The sequence below is a fragment of the Anser anser genome, assembly GCF_964211835.1.
Source record: "Anser anser genome assembly, chromosome: 7".
Lineage (NCBI taxonomy): Eukaryota > Metazoa > Chordata > Aves > Anseriformes > Anatidae > Anser > Anser anser.
The window spans coordinates 25,162,165-25,185,920 of NC_139727.1; the positions used below are offsets into that span (position 1 = coordinate 25,162,165).

Consider the following 23,756-nt stretch of genomic DNA (forward strand, 5'->3'; position numbering starts at 1 on the left):
GCTCTCAGTGTGTGAAATAGTGGAGGTTAGCTGAGATCAAAGAACATCTTTTGACAAATATGCTTTTCCTCTGGAAAATTAGCAGCTGTAATTCCATCTCCCTTAGGCTTTTTGTGGAATGTTTGTTTTTGTAATGTTCAACATTTGACATGTCTCTTTTTCAGTTCCACCTTAGATTCATCGGTACACTTTAAGGATGTTTTTTTCCTGTTAACAGGATTTATTTTAATCATGGTTGAAGACTGCATTTAATAACCATGATGCTTATAGCATGTTATTGTTAAAAACCTTAGCGTTATATATATATGTATGTATCCTTTTTGAAAATAATAATCATTGTATCATTAAAACTACTTTTCTGTATAATCCACATCTTTTCCAGAGAATATCCAAAATCTAAATTAGCTAGAAATTTCAGATGATGATTATTCTTTTTCTAATGTTTCTTTATTGTAGAATCTTTGGATGAGCTAACTTCCTTAGTGGTGAAGTTATTTTCAGAAGTAGAGAATAAAAATGTCCCTATACCAGAGTTTCCTGAACATCCTTTCCAAGAAGAACATCTCCGGGTAGGTATAGAGATGTGTCTTCTGTCAGTAATGTATACCTTAAGTGATAGTTTTTATATTACAGTAATACATTGTGCACTTCACTACTTTTGTGTCAGTGTTCTCATTTTTCCACCTGCCTGAATGTTGTAGTTTGTACAGCTTATAATACAGTTTGTATGTTTGGTTGTTCCTTTAAGCAACTGTGAGATAATTAGTTCTATGTGTAAGCATCATGAATGCCTCAAGTGTTCCCCTAATTTTCATATACCTTTCAATCAGATTTTGTTGTTATGTAATAAAATGTGTATGCATAAAGGGGATGTGATACGTGCTCATGAAATGTATAAGTGAGATTGTGTGAGTGTCTGCTTGCTTATGGATCTCCTTTTTTGTTTTCATCTTCAGCAACTTTACAAAGTGGTACCTATTAAGGACATCAGAAATCTTTATGTCACATTTCCTATACCAGACCTTCAAAAGTACTATAAATCAAATCCTGGCCATTACCTTGGTCATCTGATTGGGCATGAAGGCCCAGGGAGTCTTTTATCAGAGCTTAAAGCGAAAGGTAAGTCCTTTGAAAATAAAGAATGAAAAATTAGTTAATTACACAACTCTTGAAAACTTAAATGTTTAATTTATAATTTATCTCTGTATGTTAAATTTGAAGTTCCCAGCAATATGAGTAATTTGAGTTGTAAATCATTCCCCAGTTTATTCTTGTTTCTGTGGTGGGTACAAATGAGTAACTGACAAACACCCTAACCATTGATGCTACTATTTTTTTGTGCTCCTCTTCGTCCACCCCTGTTTAGAGAGACATACAGTTTTGCTGTACTGATCTTGTCTCTGTTCTGTCACTGAGTTGGATTACTGTCAGCTCTCTAGATGTCTGGAAGAGTACCAGAGTGTACCTTTCACTGTTGTTCATTATATTACTGTGTTCCAAATAGAAATAAATTACCTGGTGACCTAGTGATACTGAGTTTGTTGTAGCACCATGAACACAAAATCAGATAGGTCAGATGTTTATCTTGCCCTGGTGCTATAGATGCTAAGCAAGAGAGGGGGAACATGTAATGTTGTTAAAATGTCCAAAAAAGGAAGGGGGGTGAGGGACTAATGTTGCTAAAGCATACAAAGAAAGTAGTATAAACCTTTACAGGTTTGTTTATGCAAAATATTTTCTCTTTGATTTTATAGGATGGGTATATACTCTTGTTGGAGGACAGAAGGAAGGTGCTAGAGGTTTCATGTTTTTCATCATTAATGTGGATTTGACAGAGGAAGGACTTTGTAAGTGAAGCATTGTTTCTGCATTCCATGTTAGTCCTGATCTTGATGGACTTTTGTTTGTATCCAAAGAGACTAATTGTCCTAATAACTTGACAGACTGTATATTTTAATTAATTTGTTATTGTGGTTTTGGATCCCAGTATGTTAACACATTTCATCTAACACAAGAAATGAATTTATTTGAGGTAGTATTGAAGTATTTCATTAAAAGAGTGTTTTAAAGTAAACTACTTCAGAAGAAAATCTGTTAATCTGTGTGCCACTTATTCATACTATTTAGAACTGAGTTAAATTATACTGAAAATCAGTATCTTACTGTATGACATGTTTAAAGCAGTTCTCAGAATTAGCTGGGGACCTGAACACTTTTATTTCACGTCTATGAGTAATTGTATTAACTTTTTCAGTGGGATTGTATATGTACTTAAATACCTTGATGTATCAGAATGTAATTCAAAATACAAAGTTTCATATTTGTTTTCATCAGAATTATTTCTTTCTGTAGAATCGAGTTATTAAGCAAGCATTTTTTTTCTTTCCAGTGCATGTTGAAGATATTATTTTGCACATGTTTCAATATATTCAAAAACTACGTACAGAAGGACCTCAAGAATGGGTTTTCCAAGAGTGCAAGGTACAGTGATTGGTACATGAAATATGCAGTAGTAGTATTTTTACAAATTTTTGGATTATAACTAGGACTGTTTTCCTTGGCTGTGGACATAGTCTTTAATAATTGGACATAGTCTTTAATAATTGTATGGTAACTGAGTTTCTTAACTTTAAAGGTGTGTTTTCTGTGATGTGATTCAAATAACGAGTACCTTGAGAATATGTCTTAATGTAAATGTGAAATGCTCTTACAGAGCCATGAGTTGACATTGTGTTACAGCATTATGGAGGTACAGGAAGAAGTTTCTTACCCTGTCGATAAGGATTTGACACTGGAACATTACTGTTTTTATTAAAGTTGAGGTGTTTTCAAATTATCAGGAAATTCAAATACGTGGAATAATAGAATCATTCAGGTCAGAAAAGGCCTCCAACAACTCCAGCTCCCTTAGCCACTCCTCAAAAGACTTGTTTTCTAGACCCTTCACTAGCTTCGTTGCCCTTCTTTTGACATGGATGTGAGTTATGGGACAGATCTCTTATGATGAATGTGACTTACAAGACATTAATTTTTGTTCAGCACAGAGCTTTTTGGTAATAAGGTGTTAATAATAACACTTCGTGTTGTGAGACGGTCACATGTTGCTCATGAGTTTCGTGCAACTTGAATATTACTGAAACCTCTTGTGTTAGGTATTTGTCTCAGATTGAACGCTACTATAAAATGGATATAACAAAACTAGCCATTAATTATTCTTAAAACAGTTTTTGATATATGCTTTTCAACCCTTCTTGAATTGTTTCCTAGGATCTAAATGCTGTGGCATTCAGATTTAAAGATAAAGAACGACCACGAGGTTATACATCAAAGCTTGGAGGAATGTTGCATGTAAGTGATATTTTCTTTTATTTTGTGTTTTGGATAATATGTTAATCATTTAGCAGTATGTTTAACCATACACTGAATAAATATGGGTATTTGCACAGTTCCTTTGCACTTCTTGAACTTAGGAAATTATTATCATGTTGCATAGCTCTTACTATTGGTGGTCGGTAAGTTGCATTTCCTTCATGCTGCTGTTTTTTAATTCTACACTTGATAGAACTGATTTTATAGTAACTGGAGTTGGCTATTTGATTTGTTTCAGTATTTCTTAATACACATGTACCATGTAATACTGTGCCCAGCTGAAAGCTAAATGTTTTCTACTGAAATAACATTCTATCATAAATCCAAGTACTATGTTACTAAATGCTTCACTAATTAAGGATATTGAAACGCTAACATTTCTGCTTACTGCAGTAAGATAGCAGATCAGAAATGGTTGAATCTTCTAATGTGGATTACATGTTGGTAGTGAAAGTATCATCATGTAGCTTATACGTGGTCTTCTTAAAAAATCCAGTTCCCTCATTTTGCACTGAAGGAAGATTTTGTCTGTTCTCTTTTTGTTTAGTGGCACTCGTGCAACATCTGTAAATTTCAGGCACTCCCTATTGCACAGCTAATTGTTTTGTTAGATTTTTTTTGCTTGTTTCTTTGCAGGAATTCCTATACATGCTCCTACAACTTTGATTTGTAAAGTCTAAAATAAGTCTTTTATTTCAGAATTGTCTTTTCTGTTTACTAAAAGCATTAGACAACTGACAATATTTAAATGAGTATTTAATGGAGCTCCTGTTTTGGTTGCTATTTCTTGTTTTTGCTCTATCAAATGCATAAAATTTCTTTGAGAACTGTACTGTCTGTCTTCTAAAGCAGTCTTTCAGTAGTCTGTATTTGTTGGATCAGTCCTGATTATAATTACTGGCTCCAAAAATCATATCAGGAAGTTGTCAACAGGGTATCAATTCAGGACAGTGTTTTTCCTTTGATGCTCTTTGCAGTATAAATGGTAATTTTAATTCTGCCATTAGTTGCTTAAACACGAATAGAAAAATAACTGTTCTGGTTCTCTTTGCTTTCATCTGAGTCATACTAAGTTTATGCTCTGAAGCATCTTCAAGCTGGAACTATTGTTTGATGATTTCTTATGCTTATGAGTACAGAATGTTTTTAATAATTGGAGGAGAACCTATGTGTAAATTAGCACAAGCAAATGTAATGTCATAAGCTGTTACATATTTGTCAAAAGGATTAAAAAAAACCCAAAACCTTCTATTCAACAGAAATTCCAATGTAAAGCACGTTTGTGCTGGTGTAAGGAGTCACCACTAAAGTCTCGCTGTCAAATTACATTTGTTATTTGTCATGTGTAGGCTTGATGTTTTCCAGACACTTGTTCCCTAGTTTGCTATGCCCTTTTTGTTTTGTTCTGTTTTCTTAATTGTATCATTTTTAAACTTTCATTTTAATTTGATTGTTGTATGTAGATAAATTTAGGTCATACCATAGTGTAACTAAAATAAAACAGATTTTCAAAAAAGTAATCACAGAATGGTTGAAGTTAGAAAGGACCTCTGGGGGGTCAGTCTTGTTCAATCCCCTGCTCAAGCAAAACAAAAACAACGTGAAAAAAGTGGTAAATTTTGTTATGCTTAATTCCAGTTGGTGAGCAGAGTATGGCTTGTATTTTGTATAGGTAATAATGCCATAGACTTCTGGTCACTAAATCTGTATTACCTTGGTCATTTCAGATTAGAAGTAGGTAGGTTTCTTTAAATCTCCACTTGAAATTGTGTGGTCTTTTATGCAGAATTCAGTTAAATGAGCATTCTTTTGTCTACCACAAATGATTTGTACAAGACCTTTCCAATCTTGTTCTTCTCTGATATATTTGACAGCATTAACATTTGAATGCTTTGTGACACAGGTTTGGTTTATTGTACTTGTGTTTTTTTTCTGTCACTCCTCTTTCCTCACCTCACTCCTTCTCTTTTCCAAAATGCATAGTATCAGTTACTCTGTGTTCTGGAAGTCGTTCCACTGTAGTTTCATGTATAATGTATATAATTCAGAAAGCCCTCTTAAGATAATTCCGGTCAAAAAAGCTGTCTAGCTGTATGGTAAAAATGCTAGTGATGCTTGGTGCCTCTTGTTTAGGCTACCTCATATTTTTTTACTGTAGAAGGTTTTGAAAGTTTTCCTGTCTTCCCCACTAATCACTTTCAGAGGAGTGAAAGTTTTTTTTTTCTTATGTACCTTGTCTCAGAGTTTCATTATATATTAATTTTTTTCAGTTGTATAGTAACTTGCTCACTGACACTTAGGCATGTAAATAATTCAGCTACTCTATAGTCAAATGTACATAACTAGATAAAAAAAAAGGCAGTATATTCTATGCATTTGAAATGAAATCTGATTCGATATTTAAAAAAAAATTGTCTGCATTTCTAGAAATGGGACTTAACTTCTGTTGTCTTACAGTTTGATGAAATATATGGTTTGGGTCCCTTACTAGTGAAAGTGCACAAAAAATAAGGGAAAGCTATAAGTCATTTCAAGGTAAAACTGTAGGGAAGGTCAGAGCTGCCTCCAAAGTAAGGCAGCGGAAGCATCTCTTTTGGGAGGCAAGAAGTTGATTGCCTAGGCTCCACTGATACTTCGTCCAGTAAGTTCTTATTATCGGTGTACTTGTTATTAGAAGTTCTTGTTGTTGGTAATAGCAGCAAAAATGTGTAGTTGAATCAATTTTGTGAAATCCCTCAAAGAACTGTCTTTCCTATGTTGAATCCTAGCACATCTGTCTGCTGCTTCTTCCCAAAACATGCTGTTTGTGCACAGAAGATTTGGTAGAAAATCTTAGAGACTTTCACTTTAAGCCTAAACAAAAAATGTTAGAATAAAAATTGTGTAAATTGGCGTTATGCTTTTAGATAATTGAAAGACACTTTACATTAAATTAGTGTTTAAAAAAACGAATTATTAGGGAATCCTAAAAAAAACTTTTTCACTTGTTTTGTTATGTTTTGATTTTCCCAAATGCACTCTAATGATTACTTGGTATTCTGCCTTCAAAGAAATCCTGCAGGGGTCAGCATTTGCCATGTTATTTTTACTTTAGTTCAGAACAGTATTTAAAGATTGGTGACTTTTTATATTGAAGCATGCAATATTTCAAAAGAAAAGTATAGTAATGTGCAGTATATAAACGTACCTGGTATAGGAAACAATATTATCTGCATAATTAGAGTGCTACTCTGTCTTGTTCAGTTTTGAGAGACTTAAAGCGATCTATGCACTTCTAATCTGAAAGTATGAAGTTGGTACAGATTTAGTGACCAGAAATCTCCACTTTCATTTCTTTTGCAAAACCATTTTTTTCATGCTTAGTTTTTGTTTAATTCATCTACATGTGTCTGGGCTTTGTCTTTTAGTATTATCCTATAGAAGAAGTATTGGCTGCTGAGTATTTGCTTGAAGAATTCAGGCCTGATTTAATAGAGATGGTACTGGATAAATTGAGACCAGAAAACATTCGGTAAGTTGAATTACAGTAACTTGTATTTTAACCCAAATATTATAAGAAAGCAGATGAACTAATGGAAACACAAATTCTTAGGTGGTTCTTGTAGCTCCAAAGTAAATGCCACTGTAAAAGAGAGAGTAGTTCTGCATTAACGAGATTTCTTTCTGCTCCCCATTGAAAAGAAGTGTATGCAAGTTTTCCTGTTTAGACAGAAATACCCTCTCAATCTTTCCTGTGTGGGATGTCTTCCTCAGACTGAAATTGTTTTTAGGAAAATGAGTACTCAAATAGCTCAACTGCAACAGCTCAACATAAATTCTTGTGGCATTTTTAATGGAATGCTATGATACTCATAATTTCGAGCTAGGTCTGGAAATTAAGAGGAAAGTTTTTATCTGCTGTCTATATGTTCCCAATGAAAAGCTACCAGACTTAATGCAAATTAGCAGACCCACTTAAAAAAATAATAACAAAAAATCAGCTTAAGTGGATAGAAATAGCTGCATCTGTAGCTGCTAAAATCATAGAATCATAGAATGGTTTTGGTTGGAAGGGACCCTAAAAATCATCTAGTTCTACCGCCCTGCCGTGGGCAGGGATACCTTCAACTAGATTTGGTTGCTCAAAGCTCCATCCAGCCTGGCCTTGAACACTTCCAGGGATCAGGCATCCACAATGTCCTGGTATACTTAGTTTACCAAGTCTTGCTATTTTTCCCCTACTTTCTGCAGATGTATATTTATTTATTTATTTTCACATTTTTCCCCATACAACTTCTCTTTAAGTTCCTAAAGAATAGAAATGTTCTGGAATTACATAAGAGGCCAGTACTATGTATTACTTTGCCTGACCTACCATGTAGTTGGAAGGTGTGTAATGAATTTATGAAGTGCCATACAATGCAAAGAATTACAAAAAAAAAAAAAAAAAAAGTTTTAAAATAAGCATATAAAATTTATGTGTACTTTATGTGGGTTTCTTTATGCCTCAGCTTGCTTTCTATGAAAATAATGTCTTCTGGGATATTTTAAAATATGAAATTAGTCACTGTAACACTGAGTGCTGTGGAAATGACATTTTAGTAATTCTGCTCATTTAGAAAAGGAGGTGACTATTGGAAAGAGAATTCAGCTCATGCATTGAGGAGAAAAAAAGACAATATCAAATAACTGTTGCTCAGTTGTTTGTTGTGTAATATTTAAATTTGTGTGTATATGTTTATGATTTAATACAATCTAATTACTAGAAAGGGAGAGAGAAAATTAAGGTTGCATGGTCAACAATTAAACTAGCACTTCAGAGCCTGAATTTTCTTTTTTGCAGTTTAGCAGTTCTAATACAGCTTTTGTGTATGTTGTAACAAATTGCAATATTAAATTTAAGTTGTGTAGAGATACTAAAATGTATGGAAACAGAAACAAGGTGTTGATTATGATTCTGTATATCAGTCTTAGTGTATTTGAACATCTGTTTGTCGGAGTGTTTTAGAAGCCAGGTATATGTTACCAAGATACTGATTTTTTTGCTCTCTTTCTGAATATATTCTGTATACACTTTTTGGACAGTGTTGTATACAGAAGGACAATGAGCAAGCATTCACATATTTTTAGAGCATATATATTTCAACCTTCTGTGATCAGTGTGAATAACTTAAAATTTTGGGCATGAATCTTCACTGTATTTGTTTGTATGACAAAATTTCTTTCGTGCGTTCATTTAGTTTACGCTGCGTTTTACTTTATTTTCAAAAAAACCGGTGTATTTCAAATAATTATTGGATAAAGTAGGATAAAATTGGATTATGATCTGTATTTGCAAATGTCATGGAGTTCTGCTGTTTCAAGGCGTTTATCGGTAACGATAAAATGACTGGAGCTGTCTATGTCAGTGACAGTAGTTGCCATAGTAATTAATGCCCTTTAAAGAAGGGCCTGTGTCTTTGTATGTGGGTGTGCATCTATGTGTAATGTGTGTGGGATACTGAACTGAAGCTGGAATACTTGGAGACATCGTATTTGGAATGAGAAAAACTTTAAAGAAAATTTTCCTGTTTTCATGTTTACTGCCTAAGCTCTTGAAAATGAGATACAAAAGCTTACTTGTAATATAAAGATGTATTTTAGTAATTAACAGGGAGAATACATAAATACTGCTCTTAAAGCTTATCCAGAAATTGCACACAAATTTGAACTTCTGACGGGTTTTAGAATTGTTCATGAGTAAATTTTTTTTTCCTCCACCTTGCATAAATTTTGTCTTGCAGTGGTTTAGCTTTTCTTGACTTGACATACTGCTTTTTATAATAGACTTATTTGTTATTTGCTTTTCCTAATCTTATTGGAATTCACCTGCACCAAGAGCTTTTCTGGCATATTTATATTGGGGTAGCTGTATTCACAGTTGAGACTACTGTTAAGCGTCTTTAAAGAAAAAAAAAAAAGCTTAACTTTTTGACCATGTTATTTTCTTAACAAATTGTGTTTTTAAAAAGTATGGAAAAATATCCATACTCACAGATGGTAGCAAGTATCCATATGCTCTTCTATTTGATTGAGCCATAACAGGAAATTTTTATATTCTCCTCCTGCCCCCGCACGCTATTTGTTGCATTTATTAGCTTAATTTCCCCAAGAGAGAAACCTCTTTAAGATATAAGCATCATTTTTACTTGTTCAAACTGCATTGGGTTTTGCCAGCCATCTGTGAAGATAAGGCATTTGTCGCAATTTTAGCTGAAAAATATAATTTTCCTGTTATTTCCAATACATCTTTTTCCTCATCATCTGCAGTATAAATGCTCTTATTAAAATTTAAGAAGTTAGTGACTCATTAGATTAAGCAACTAAAGAATGTTTTTTACTGGATCTTAAATGGATCCTTTTCCTTTCTTTTCTATATCTGAAGTGCCGCATTAGTAGAATCCTAGATGGAAAATTTCTAAGGGCCTGAATTTCACAGATAGTGAACAAACAGTTATTTAGTGTAGTCGTTGATGCTCATCCCTGATGATAAACATGTTACAGATGTAGTATGTTTACATTTTTTTTCTTGCATTGTATTTGTTGAAACATTTTGAAAATCACAATTTGTTCATGTATTTCCCATCACAAGCCATTGCTTTTTGTAGGAATGTTGAACATAACTGAGTAACTGAGAACTACACCCATTTGTATGTACAAGAATGTACATATAGAAGTAAATTGCATTTATATATAATTTTTTTTTTTCATGAATGGCTCAGAATTCTACTTTGCTTGTTTAGTTTAAGTGTGTTATAGGAAGGCCATAATGCCTATTTTGCATTTCCAGTGCATTTCAATGCTGTCTTAAACCATGTGGATGCTCATAGTTCCGAAGAGTACAGCACAGGAGTGAAAAGGAATAATTGAGAGCTTTAAAGATGCATCATGACGTGTTTAAATAACTGCATAGCACTGTGTTACGTGTGGTACTGCTTTTTCCCTTTCCCTATTTTGTCCTGCTGTTCATTGCTGTAGGTGCTTGGTTTTGGTTGTGAGTTGCAGGCAGATGAAATACCTTTTGGTTTGTTTCATATGGTTGTAGGCATTTGTTTGAGAGAGCTCAAAATGTAACTAACTACTCCAGTGGTGACTGGGGGTATAGGAAAGGCAGGAGGATCCCATGAAACAGAACTTGTTACAAAGCTAATTTCCACAATTCAATTTTCTGTATGTTGAGCGAATAGAATAATTCTTAACTCTTTAATTCTTCTGTGTTCCTACAGGAAATGTATGGGTGCCCATATTGTCATTACGTTCCCTTCTCCAGGGTACCGATTCTCAAGCAGCAGAATAAAACATTTGTGTGTTACGGCACACCTTTGTCTTGCTGCTCAGTCCACATGATTATTGGAATTCTATCAGGATAATCTCTTAGTTTAAGAGATTATCTTTTTTGTTGTTTGTGTTTTAGGATGGGAAGAAAGACCTGGTAGGTTGCTCTGAAATTCTAATAGAATTTGTTTTTTTACAGTCTCTTAGCAACTTCGTCTGTACACGGTAGAGCTTTTGCTCACCAGCTGTCCGAGTTAAAATGCAAAACATAGATTATTCCTATGGCTCATTTTTATGAAAACAACAATCTCTGTAATAGATTTCACCTTATTGACTGAGCTAGTGTCTGCTGTTTTGCAAGAACAAATGTTCTCTAGGACTGAAGTGCTTAGCTCTTTGCTGGGTATTTATTTAGTATTATATTGTTTCTTTTGTGTAAAAAACAAACAACAAACAATACAATAGATGCAACATGCAAACAGACATGAAACTATTTTATACGAAGTCACAATAAAAATGTTAACGGTTTCTATTGCCATTTACAATGACAGATGAAATATCTCTCAGAGATGAACATTCTCATTCTGGTTTAGACATTTCGTAACTTTTGCAGAGAGGCATGGGCTATTGTGTATTTGTATGTGTGTACATGCTCATGCTAATCATGTGATTACTCAGAGGAAATCATCTGCATTCCTGAAACATGAGGTTTGATTACCCTGTTCAGTGTGTCTGATTTAAAATATTGTCTCAAAATTAGACTCTCGTACAAGTTCTGCTTCCATTTTTGAATTTATTGCTAGAGAATGTCTTTACAATTCCATGTGGCTCTTAGATATATTTCTCATTTAAATGCATCTACTGCTAGCTATTTGTCGTGACCTTTTAACCCACTGTTGTCCTGCTGTTTGAAATGCAAGGCTGAGGTTAAATTACAGTAATTTGAAAATTCTGGTAATAGGGGAATCTTGAACTTAATACAGCAGAATCCTGTTTTCTTCAATGTTCTTGGATCATTTAGTTATTTACACGTATACATTAGATGAAAAAGGAGGGATGAGGAGATAGACATTCACAATATTAATATTCTGTGTATTTAATCTTTTCAGTATATTGCAAAATTCACCCTAAGGGTATTCTCCAGTAGTGTATTTGTAAAGTAAAATTCTATATTTTGAGGCACGTCCATATGCCTGTTTTGATTCCTGCCCCTATTTGTTGTACACATTACAACTATACAACAGAATATTCTTAGCCTGAAGATATTGTGCTATAAAAGAACACTTGCGTTGTTTTGTTGCTTTATGTGCATTTTACCCATCTGCACAAGATTTGACAAAGTTTGTTTCTGTTCTATCCAGCATCTAGCGATCATTAAATGTATGTAAGAGATAATTCTGCTACCTTTTTGAACAATTTCAGAATTCTTATAAATTCTTTGTTTGTTTTACTTTTTTTACTTTTTTACATTTACTTTTAAAGTTGGCTCCTTATTTCTATTGAATACTATTTCATGTTGTTGACTGTTAAAAAAAATTCAAGGTATTTTCTTGATACCTGTTATGAAGACTACTGAATAAATACCTATTAGTCTGTAGTTTTCTTTATTCTGGATTTCTCCTCTTGGGTGGATTCTCTGGGTTTCTAACTGAGTGCAATTCTCTAGTATTGATTATAGAATATATTAATGCTCCTGCTTTTCTTATCCTCAAAAATGAATAAATAAACAAAAAGGTGTAAATCTGAAATGGGAATGATACAAAATGAAGAAACATGAATCAGGTTATGAACGGGAAAAGTGCGATTGCAATAATGTAATCTAAAACCCTAGGTCTGGAATAACATTTCTATAGTCAGTATTTTCACTTCTCTGAATTTTGATATAGGTGGTATGAAAAATGCTATTAGTTGATTCATTCTTTCTGAAGAAGATCTCAAGTACTTCTTCCTGTGTTTTCTGGAACAAGGACAAAATTTATAAAATAGACATTGAATACAACAATTAGGTATAGCTCTAGGTTGTAACACTTCAGAAAAAATGGTTAAATTAAATTATCCTGATAGCCTGATTTCATGGTTAATCTTAGTGGTTTGTTAAGTATCCATATACTTGCCATCTAAATGTACTCTGTAATTATCCAAGGGAAATAAATGCATTATCATGATGGAACAGAAATAGTGCTCTGAATAATTTCTCACACTGTTTTCTCAGACATGTTCATGCAAAAGTGCTTTGTCTCTTTGTTTTCAGAGTTGCAATAGTGTCCAAGTCTTTTGAAGGAAAAACCGACCGAACAGAAGACTGGTATGGAACACAATACAAGCAAGAAGCAATTTCTGATGAAGTTATTAAGGCATGTTAAAACATTTAATATATTCCAATATCTACAAGTGAAAGGCAGTGGTAAATTTCTAGCCTAATTTTACATTTAGAGGAAGGGAAAACATAGATTTGCAAAAATATGCATTGAGTCTGTTTAATATTATGAGAGCCAATAATCTTATGTTGGTCTTTAAATTTCAAATTTATTACATAGAACATACACGTTTTAGTGGCTTTAAACTATTTAAAGTTTTAATAAAGAGAATGTTATTCCCTATATTAAAAACTGTATGCAGGTTTTCTATAAAAGTTCCATAATATGCAGTAGCTACTTTTAAATTTTAAAAAGTTGATATATTTTTGAGTCTCAATTAAGAATAGGATGGTTCATTAACATTTAAGAAAGGAATGTTTTTATAACTCCTATATATAACTGTTTCTGAAATTGATTTTTGCAACTTATAAAATGAGAACATTAAATGAGTTTTTAAAAATCAAAACACCAGCAATGAAGGTGGGCAAGTCCTTGTTGAATCTTGTTATTCACTACTCCTTCTTTTAGGAAGAGATGGCTAAATACACCCTAAAGCTATATTGGACCTGCCCAACATGCTTTGGACAGACATTGCACAGGATCACCTCACTTCCTTTAGCTTGTCCATACCTATGTTTTTTGCTGATGTGTTTAGTGTAATGCCTTCACTTAGAGTTTGCATTAGCAGAAAAGATGAGGTACAGAACCACTTCCACTCTACTGTAAACTTTCAAAATTTTCTTTTTATCTTGTCTCATTCTCCTTCTGAGCACTTCGTCCTCCTTATAGCCTACTTCAGTTTGGTTTCTGAGATGTTTCTCTCTTTTCCTGTTACTTTACCACTATTTACACATAAGATAGTGGAACATATTGAATCTTCTATTACAGTAGAAAGACAATGAGTATATATAGTAATACATATTAAATAGAAATTTTACTTTGCATCATTGTTTTTCCTATTTATCTAGAAATGGCAAAATGCTGACCTGAATGGGAAATTCAAGCTTCCAATGAAGAATGAGTTCATTCCTACTAACTTTGAGATTTTGCCATTGGAAAAAGATGCGACACAGTACCCTGCCCTTGTCAAGGTAAGGTATCTATCTGTTCTGTTTGCTATTTAACTTTCTGGGAAGTTAGCAGCGTGTTTTTAAAATACAGAATTTACAATATTCCAGAACGTAATAAACAATAAGAACAAAAAGATACAGGCCTTACAGGTATTGCTAGATAATAGAAAGTCCATCCATGCTAAACTTTGGATTGTAACTACTTGGGTTCCTATGAAAACGAATCCACAAACAAGTTGGACTCTTTTGCCATTTTGAAAGTGTGTTAACAACTTCTATAAATAGTATTAAACCTGGTTTATTCAGCAGAAGGGTGACTGCCTGTCTTGTAGTTTTTGAACAGTGTTCAGTAAATCGAGGGTGTAGACAAGGCCATCCTTTTTTAACTATGATTGAAGAAAGCTTGCAATTGCATGGAGAGAGATATAGAAAGATGTAAACACATAATAAACAAACATCACTTTCCGGTCTTCTGGAAGCATCATTTAATGATCTCAATATGTTTAGCAAGTCTCAGTATCTGAGTACTTAAAAATTACTTCACACTAGTTACACATAGCTGTCTTTTCGAATAATGTTCATCTCTATTCCAGGCTTGGCTGGAGTATAAATAGGATTAGTCTTCTGCAATTACACGTTGTGCTTCAAATTGAATACTAAATTAATTCAGGAACACTTTTTTGCACGCTAGATTAATATGTCTACTTTAGTGCAAAGACATCCTTCAGGAGAACGTATTTATTCTGCACAAGGCACTTTAGGCATATACTTGAAGCAGTTTTATTAACAGAGGAGGACTTTGAGCATGTATTTAGGTTTATCCTTCACTGAAACACTAAACCTTAGCAGGGACAACTACTACAGCTCTAGCAAGTAACACTAATTGGTTTGCTACAGAAACTTGATGGTCCTTCAGTGTCTCTGTAGCAACTAGGCAATTGATCTATGCAAAAGCTTTGCTTTATGGCATCATTACTTTAGAAATTTATCTGCTGTTAGTTTTTCCTTTTGCCTTTAAAATATTTTCTGAGGGGAAATGTTTTTAATCTTCTGTACTTGATGAATTATAGCTATTACATATTTTGCTCACATCTTTCGTATGTTCTCCCCAGCTGTATGTCTGCTCTTTTGCTTTTGTGGGCCCTGGCATTTGTCTGACCCCATAGCAAACCATTACAAGAACCAGTTCGGCAGAGATGAGCTGTACAAAAAAAGCACAATTATTATTTTGTCATTTTATATGCATAAGTGAGCTTACTGTAGACTGGAACAGTATTGTGGAGAAAGGGAGGGGAACTTAAATGTGAGCAGGGATGGCCTTTTTCACTGGCATCATGTCGCTAGGTCAGTTCTGTTGTAATGGCACATTGTGCTCTTGGAAAAAAACATCATGAAGGAGGGCAGTTAGGGTATTGGTTGAGGCCTGAGAGCATAATTGTAATCATTTGGTCCTAGAGCTGAAGATTTTCAGCTACTGGGTCAGTTTACAAGCGCTATGGACAGGCTGTATGCATTATCATTCTGTCCCTGATGTAATATGTATTCTAAACTGTGTAGTAGCAATTTAATAGAAAAAAATGTTGTCAGAATAGAAGAATAAGAGAAGCTGTTCAGAGCCTTTCCTACGCTGGGAGGTTACTCTAAACTTTTGGTGATGGATCTTTTAGTTAATTTCCAACTAGTTTAACTGCTCTTTCTAAACATGCATTTTTTATTATCAATGCTGCTTTAAAGCAACATGCTCTGAATTTCTTTTAACAAAAGCACTAAATACACAAGAAATACACAAGTATTCTCTTAGTCTAAAATGTGTCTATATGCTGCTGTAATCTCAGTGCTATCCCTATAACAACACATCTTTCAATGTCCACATTAGCAGGGAATTCTGTGAAGCTAACTTTATTAGTTGTCTTTGACCATTCCTACTGTAGAGGAGTTGTTCCTGTTATGATCATAAGCTCATTCACAAGTTTGCAGCCATTTAACTGTATGTTAAGATGCTGTATGGTAAGAAGAGAGTCTCAATAAGAATCAATGGATTTATATATAAATTTATATAGCAAGAATGTGAATTTAAGGGGACAACACTTAAACTAAGATTTGAAGTGATTAATATATTTCTTAATAGTTTAATATATCACAATTAAAAGATGTCTTAACCTCTTTTCTTGACACAGGACACTGCTATGAGCAAACTGTGGTTCAAGCAAGATGACAAATTTTTTTTGCCAAAAGCTTGTCTCAACTTTGAGTTTTTCAGGTATGGTATGTTAAATATACAACAGAGATTGTTCTCTGAAAGTTTCTTGTTTGTTGGGAATCTGTGTTTCTGTGACAAAAACCTTGCATGTATTGCAGCTTTAAAACAGTTGTCCTTGGTGGAATATACAGTAAGAATGCGATAGCAGGAAGACTCATATAAATTATGCAGTAGATGAGTAGCAAGCAGTTGGAGGTACTCCATCTATATATTAACAGGAAAAGTTTATCTAAAATGTTTTTTAAAATGAATTTTCTTTTATTTTCTATATCTAGTACATGTCTGCTAATAAAATCTACTGCAAATTGCAGTACAGCTTTTTTAAAATGGGAGTGTATTTTTTCATTTAAGAACTAAATGACAACTGTTTTGAAATTATCTTTATTTATAAGATACTATTCTGATATTCTTTTTCATTCAAATTCTGTTTAATTTGCATAATGCTTGCCAGTATACAATTCTAACTGTTTAAAATTGTAGGTTTTTATTTGACACCAGTAACTAATTTTTTTTAGATGAGCACCCCCTGCATTATCTGTCAATGAATGTGTGATTCTTACCTCAGGATGCATGACGGAGTGCTGTTACATTAATTCTGGTCTTGCATTATTTTAATCATAGGATTATTTTTTTATTTACTTTTTAAAAATTAACATGAAAATGATGTACCTTCTTAGTGTCCAGATCCTTCCTTTGGAGTAATAATTTGTAACTTGAGAATTGCATTTTTAAAAAAAAGTTACTGCTCTCTTCAGAGTACCATTATTTCTGTGCTGCATTTCAGAAGGTGCAAATAATTTTGGGATCTCGCCTCCTTTGGCCTAATAAAATATTTTAGCGATATTGCTGTTAGATAGGCTCTGATAGTTGCTCATAGATGGGCTGTTGAGTCCTTGTTCTGCGTAAGCACTAAACTTTTTTTCTAGGTGACCTTGGCAGAGTTTTATATGGAGGGTTTTTTCTGAGTGTGTCAGAACTACTGTTGGCCACTAGTTGGGGAAAATAGGTTGTGAAGGCATTTCCTCTTTCATTTTGTGGCTATAGGACAAACGTTACAACTGTTTTAACTTTGTCAGTGAATGGAAGATCAAAATGGTTTCTGCTTGTCTATTACTCAGAGGACAACAAATGCAAAACTTTGCAGCCTTTGTTCCCACCTGATGGATTACCACTGGACTCTGTGTGGCCAGTCTCAATGAACTGCCTCATTCCTCCTAGGGATGAGTACAGGTGGAAAGATGGCTTTCTTTGTAGGGTTGTGGGTGAAGGTTGTTCTACTTGGTTTTGGTTTTAAATAACTAAAAAAAAAAAAAAGGATATTTTGTATGAATGGATGTGAAGATATTTTGACACTATTGGCTACATCACTTCCAAAGGAAGTGATAAGCGGGTTTGTCTGGTTTTGATGCTTTAAAAGGGTTCTTAGTGAATTTTGGTCTGAGACTGGCCATGCAGGTGGTCATTAGAAGAAAGGGTGACGTGTAGTATTTTATTAGTGAGACAGGATTAAAACAACCATGGCTCTTATGGCCAAGTGAATTGGTAAATAATGCCATCATAATAACTTGGTTTTCATAAAAAGTTTTCGGCTCATTCTAGATCAGACTGACAGTTCTTGCAACTGACAGTCGCAAGAGTCAGTTCACACAATAGACTGCTTCAACAGGATAGGAAAAAAATAGGAAGATTTTTACTACCTCCAGCCTTAATCGTCACAGATCACTGGAAGAATTCCTGACCCAGATGTTCTAGCAGCAACTACTGTGTAGGTGAATTAATATGAAGTTGCTGAGGGTGGTTTCTCCCTCAAACATATAAATCCAACAGGAACAGTCTGACTATGTGAATCTCTTGAAGTCACTGTTTTCCAAAACTGAAAATCTTAAGATTCACTTACCCTAGGGTAAGTGGCATGATGCAAGGCTGGTATTAAAGACACATCACAGTAAAAATCTCTGACACAGAACTTCAATGTCCTTTAAAGCTGGATGGTTAAGAGCTTTTACTTTTATATGAATTATGACTTGAGAACTTAACAAGTATCCTTTTCTAAAAGGATGCAAAACGCCAATGTAATGTGCTATTGCTTTGAAAACTCTCTAAAGGTAATTATAAACTCTTCATATTGTTTCTCAAGTTTCAGAGATTGATGTTAAAATACAGTGCTAATTATATTTAACCTATATAAGGATCTGTGTTACCTTCCAGTTTAAGAACTATTTCTAGCAATTTGAGAGCCTTTGATTAAAAACACTAGCTGTTAAGGTAACCCACTATCAACACTTCAGTGTTGATTCCAGCTATGTCACTTGCAGATTGTTTGAAATGAGAAAAAGACCAGACTAAGATTGTTTCAATACATAATCAGCAATGGAGTTGTTTTGCTTCCTCAAGTCTAGTAAAAAGAATAAAAAAGTAGACTAGAAATAAGCATTTACTTACCAAGTTGTCAGTAATAGAAAACGACTCCCAGAACATGGTTATTTTAATCATTTTTTTGCTATTTTTCACTCAATGACTAATGATTTAGTAGTCTTCATTAGTTTTGAAATTCCCTGTTGGCCTTTGCCAGCTAATGGGAAAGAATATAATGAGTTTGGAGGAAGATATAAGATAACAAAGGATTGACCTACACCTTGCTTTTAATTCAGTTTTAATTTAAAAAGTTCAGTATTAACTGGACTTGCATCACTGGGCTTAGAAAAATTGCTCATTATCGAAAATTCTTACTGTAGAGGGAAATGCTGAGTCCTGTTTTCCTACTGACCTGTTTGCTTAAGTTATACAAGCCCAAGCCCAGAATGGTTAGCAGAGCAGTAGTAAAACAGCATATCCTAGGCTGTGATTTCAGTCTAGAAGGCACAAATGTATTCCCTAATAGTTTTTTTTGTAATCTCAGGTTTTGTAAAACCTGTGCTCTTTTTCCTTAATCCCTTAATCTAAAATGAAGAAGTCAAAGCCAAATTCCTAAAGTTATTAGGAACCATCTTAAAAATACCTTTTCAATGTATACAAAAGTTGTTGGCGTGTGTGTTGGTGATATGATCTGTCTTCATTTTACTTCATTAATACTGGTGTACATCATCCAATACCACACTGTATGAGCCTAAACATATCTAATAGCATGTCTCTGAATTTGACGATTGGTGGCTGCTTAGGGAAAATAAATGAAAATGGCATATTTTTGAATTGCAAGCCCAATCCTGACAGCAATTTGTCTTAGATACTGCACATTATTCCTGTGAAATTGATAATAAATTTATATGTATTTAAAAAGCTTTAGAAATAACTTTTGACAAATAACTTGTCTTGAATTTGCAAATTGTTAAACTACAGAGCTATTTAACAAATATCAGTACTGTTGAAACATGGCTTGAGTCTTCGAGTCGCATTTCTTTGAGAAATTTGTGGCAGTAGCGTATGCGATCAGATGCTAATAGTACAAAAGTAGAGCTTTTATGGTTGTTTCCATTAAAAAGATATTGGAAAGAATTACTGTGATATGAAAGTGAGTATGCAAAACCTCTTTCCTGAGCTGAAATGGGGAGGTACCGCATGTTTTTCATACCACAAATTCCTAATGTCTTCGTTTGTATAATAACTACTTTGTTTTCTCATAGAATTATTAATCAAATTACTGTTCAATACATGGGTTGTCATTTTAGTCTGTTAAATAATGATGTTTATCGAGGATGTATTTCATTTATTTTATCCTTGGTGAGTTGTGACTTATGCAGCAAAATAAATACAACGTGTCTTGATTTATCAGCACAAGTAAAGGATTATCTCAGAATCTTCAGTGTATTTAGCATCACTCAAACCATAAGCAAGCTAAATAATTTTTTTCAAGTATGTTCATATTTGGCTTCAAGACCTTCATAACGGGATCCGTCAGCATATTTGCCGTAAAGATTGCTTCCTTCAGATCAAACTTAAAAGGCCAAAAGAAACTGAGAAATAATTTTAAACTGCATATTTTACTTTCAACACTTTCTTCCAGCCCATTTGCTTACGTGGATCCCTTGCATTGTAACATGGCCTATTTGTACCTTGAACTACTCAAAGACTCCCTCAACGAGTATGCATATGCAGCAGAACTAGCTGGCTTGAACTATGATCTCCAAAATACCATCTATGGGATGTATGTAAGTACCCAAATCAAGGAAGAGCTTAGAGCCTTAAAACTACTTCCACTCATCAACATTTTTATATTGATTTGATGGAAGGACTTTTATTTACAAAACAGCTTTTTCCATTGTGGGTCTAAGGCTGTTACTCCTTTTGATCTTGATTATTAACCATCCTTTCTTTGATTTGAATTTTAAGTTGAATTTTGTTCAAAGTCTTCAACAATCTTTCCATTCATATTAAGCAAATTTTCTTCTTTCTTTTTATGTCATTCATGAAATGAATTAGTTATAAGATTTATTCCTTCATTTAAAAGAAAGAAAAAAGCAACCTAATCCAAGCTTACAGTTTTATTTCAGTTTGTCAGATACCTACTAAAAACTTTCTGACTGATGGGGTAGAAGACCCTTTTTTATGCTATTAAGTAAACAATACGTTTCAGCTTTCCTATTCAAGGACTACTGATCATGAGGCTGCATATACATACTCTTCAGTCATGTTTCTTCATCCATTACTTTGTCACTGCTTGAGGTATCAAAGCATTTCTTTTGTTTTTCTTTTTGTTAGTCGCTACATTTATGCTGATCCTCTCCATTGCAACATGACATACCTGTTTATCAGGTTATTGAAGGATGATTTAAAAGAGTATACATATGCAGCACGCCTCTCAGGTTTGGTCTATGGCATTGCATCAGGAATGAATGCAATACTTGTAAGTAAGAAAAAAACACAGGAGGAAATTAAACAGCTTGGGAATTGTTGAGCTTGGAGAAAACATTTGAATTCTGCATTTCTAAATGAGATGGTTAATGTTTCTTCCCTTGCATATATATCATGAACTAAAGACAAAGCAAAGTAGTGCACTTTAATTAGTACTGAATGACCTCTTTGAGATTGCAGTGTCTTGTGAACACGTGTGCAGTGCAGCTGTTGCATTCTAGTTCACATTTTTACTTGCTTGCATGGTAATCTTGAAAGTACTATTGCTAGTTTCTATATGAAAAGATTAAAGTTTCTGTTGAATGAGCTTTAGCTTTACAGATTCTGTCATAATCCTCTAATTCTACTGTAGTAAGCTATGGAAATGGATTGTGCATGTGCTCATTAGAAGGCATTGCTGGATATTTATGTCTTTTCCTTAGTGTGTGTTTTTATTGTGTGTTTTATCATGCATTTTAAAGTGGTGGCAATATTTCACTGAGAAATACTGATGATATGATGAATGATTATTTTTTTATTTACCTTCATGTATGAGGTTTTAATAATCTCTTGATGGTCAACAAAAGCTTTTAACAGAACTTCACTATATAACAACTTATTTTGAAATTTCCTGTGTTATTTTCGAAGTCATCTTACTAAGAGAACATACTGTATATTGCCCTTGTATTTTATGTATGAAATAGTGTTGTCTCTTTATCCTTGGAATTTCTTTTTTATCCAATACAAATCTAGTATCTCATTTCCTGGTAGCATTCACTTAACTAACTGACAACTTGGTTATCTGTTCTCAGTCTCAAAGCTTGCTGAAGTTTCGATGGTTAGAGGGGTGGGGTGGGAGTAATTTTTCTTCATTTCTAGTCACAGTTTAGAATTTTAGGGTTATTTTAAATATTAGCTGTTTCTTCTAGGAACTTCATATTCCTCTATTGTAAAGATTATATTTTCACATAAAATCAGTTTACTCTGTTTTGATAGCTAGGAAATTCTAATACTCTTTTCTACATTGTAGAGTTTTTTTATATTTAATATGTGTAACTGTATAGTGTTGATACTTTAAGCAAGGATAGTAGCTATACTAGGAACACTCACCCACATGTTTATAAAACTGGATTCTTCTGCTAATCTAGGATGTTAACCTTTGCGATAAATCCATTTATTATATCTCTTTCTTTAAATTCATTGTTTAGATATGTTTCAGTAACTGTAGAAGAAAAAACTTCTTCCTAATGGAAAGCAGAAATTGACCTGCATATTGTTTTGTGCCCTAAAATTTAGTTTTATCCTGATAAAGAAACTGCACTAATCCTATTGTTTCACCTACATACCAAGTTTTGAAGATTTTTTTTTTTTCCCCCCCGAAAGGCCTTTGGATTCCTTTTTTCATTGGGCAAAACTTTCTATACCTATGATGCAATCATGTAGCATATGTATTGTTGTTTTATTGCTTGTTTTGTGTTTTAATGATCTAGCTTACTTTATGTATGCGTTCCATAAAATCTGCATGATCAGATTGGTATCTCTAAGATTGTAGACTAACTAGCCGGGTGTTTCAGTGCAGCACCATCCTTTATTATAAATTGTGTAGTAGTTGGCAGTACCTCTTTTCTCATACTACCGCTTACTTACACTTACATAAAATACATTTCTATGTAACAAGATAAATATGAAACAGTTAAACATAAATTGGAGGTAATATTTAAGAAGACTGTGACTCTAGTTCCATTACTAAAATGTGAAACCTAGAGTAAAACCATTTCAGTACTCCAAACATATTGTTTACTGAATGACCTTAATACTTATTCTTAAATGTTAAGAATCTGTGTTCTGAGTACAAGTTAGTTACACTAATATGAATTTACACTAATTCTCTGCATTCATAACTCTCAAGTAAATATGCAATATTTTATTCATCAATTAGTTATCTTTGGGTAGAGGGATTTTAATTTAGTATAAGTTAATATTGAATAACACTGAATTTAGATTGAAAAGTTTATTGTTCATTGAATTATGTGAGATTTGGTAATTGTTTTATTCTTACTTCATCTTCTGTACTTAAAGCAAATTATGCACTTTTTCCATAGCTCTCTGTAAAAGGTTATAATGACAAGCAACATATCTTGCTCAAGAAGATCATAGAGAAAATGGCTACTTTTGAGATCGATGAAAAAAGATTTGAAATTATCAAGGAAGCGGTAAGCTACGTGAAAAGTTGCAGTTTTAGAGTAGTTTAAAAGTGAATGCATTGACTTGAAGTGAAATCTTGAGAGCTAATTATCCATGCAACTTCAAAATGACATTCTGCCTCATCGGGACTGTGAAAGCTTTTTTTTTTTTGTGGCTGTGAGTTCCCCAGTGTGTCAATATTAAATTCTTTGGTTCAAATAGTTGGCCCTGGAATCTTCTTTCAGTCAGTCAGTCTTATAATTGACTAGGGAATTGCAACTTGCTTTGATGGGAGTAGAAATCAAGAAGGGGGAAAAGAAAAATCTTATATCTTGTCTTACAATTTGGAAAGGCCCCAGTGGGATCTAGGCACATAGGATGAAGGGGGAAAGCAAC

At 33.6% G+C, this 23,756-nt stretch overlaps 1 protein-coding gene across 7 annotated transcripts in view; it reads left to right on the forward strand.

Annotated features, from left to right (window-relative positions):
* IDE (insulin degrading enzyme) overlaps positions 1–23,756 on the forward strand; it is a 62,704-nt gene that overhangs the window by 21,203 nt on the left and 17,745 nt on the right. For 6 of the 7 annotated variants that reach the window (XM_083844756.1, XM_083844762.1, XM_083844759.1 and 3 more), the window contains 11 exons: positions 457–569; positions 957–1,119; positions 1,755–1,847; positions 2,390–2,481; positions 3,268–3,348; positions 6,777–6,880; positions 12,914–13,016; positions 13,988–14,110; positions 16,267–16,349; positions 20,350–20,494; positions 23,279–23,389. In XM_083844756.1, the coding sequence (XP_083700882.1) occupies positions 457–569; positions 957–1,119; positions 1,755–1,847; positions 2,390–2,481; positions 3,268–3,348; positions 6,777–6,880; positions 12,914–13,016; positions 13,988–14,110; positions 16,267–16,349; positions 20,350–20,494; positions 23,279–23,389 (1,211 nt within the window). Of the gene's footprint in view, positions 1–456; positions 570–956; positions 1,120–1,754; positions 1,848–2,389; positions 2,482–3,267; positions 3,349–6,776; positions 6,881–12,913; positions 13,017–13,987; positions 14,111–16,266; positions 16,350–20,349; positions 20,495–21,044; positions 21,190–23,278; positions 23,390–23,756 lie in introns of all 7 variants that reach the window. The other variant, XM_083844757.1, reaches the window with a different exon arrangement.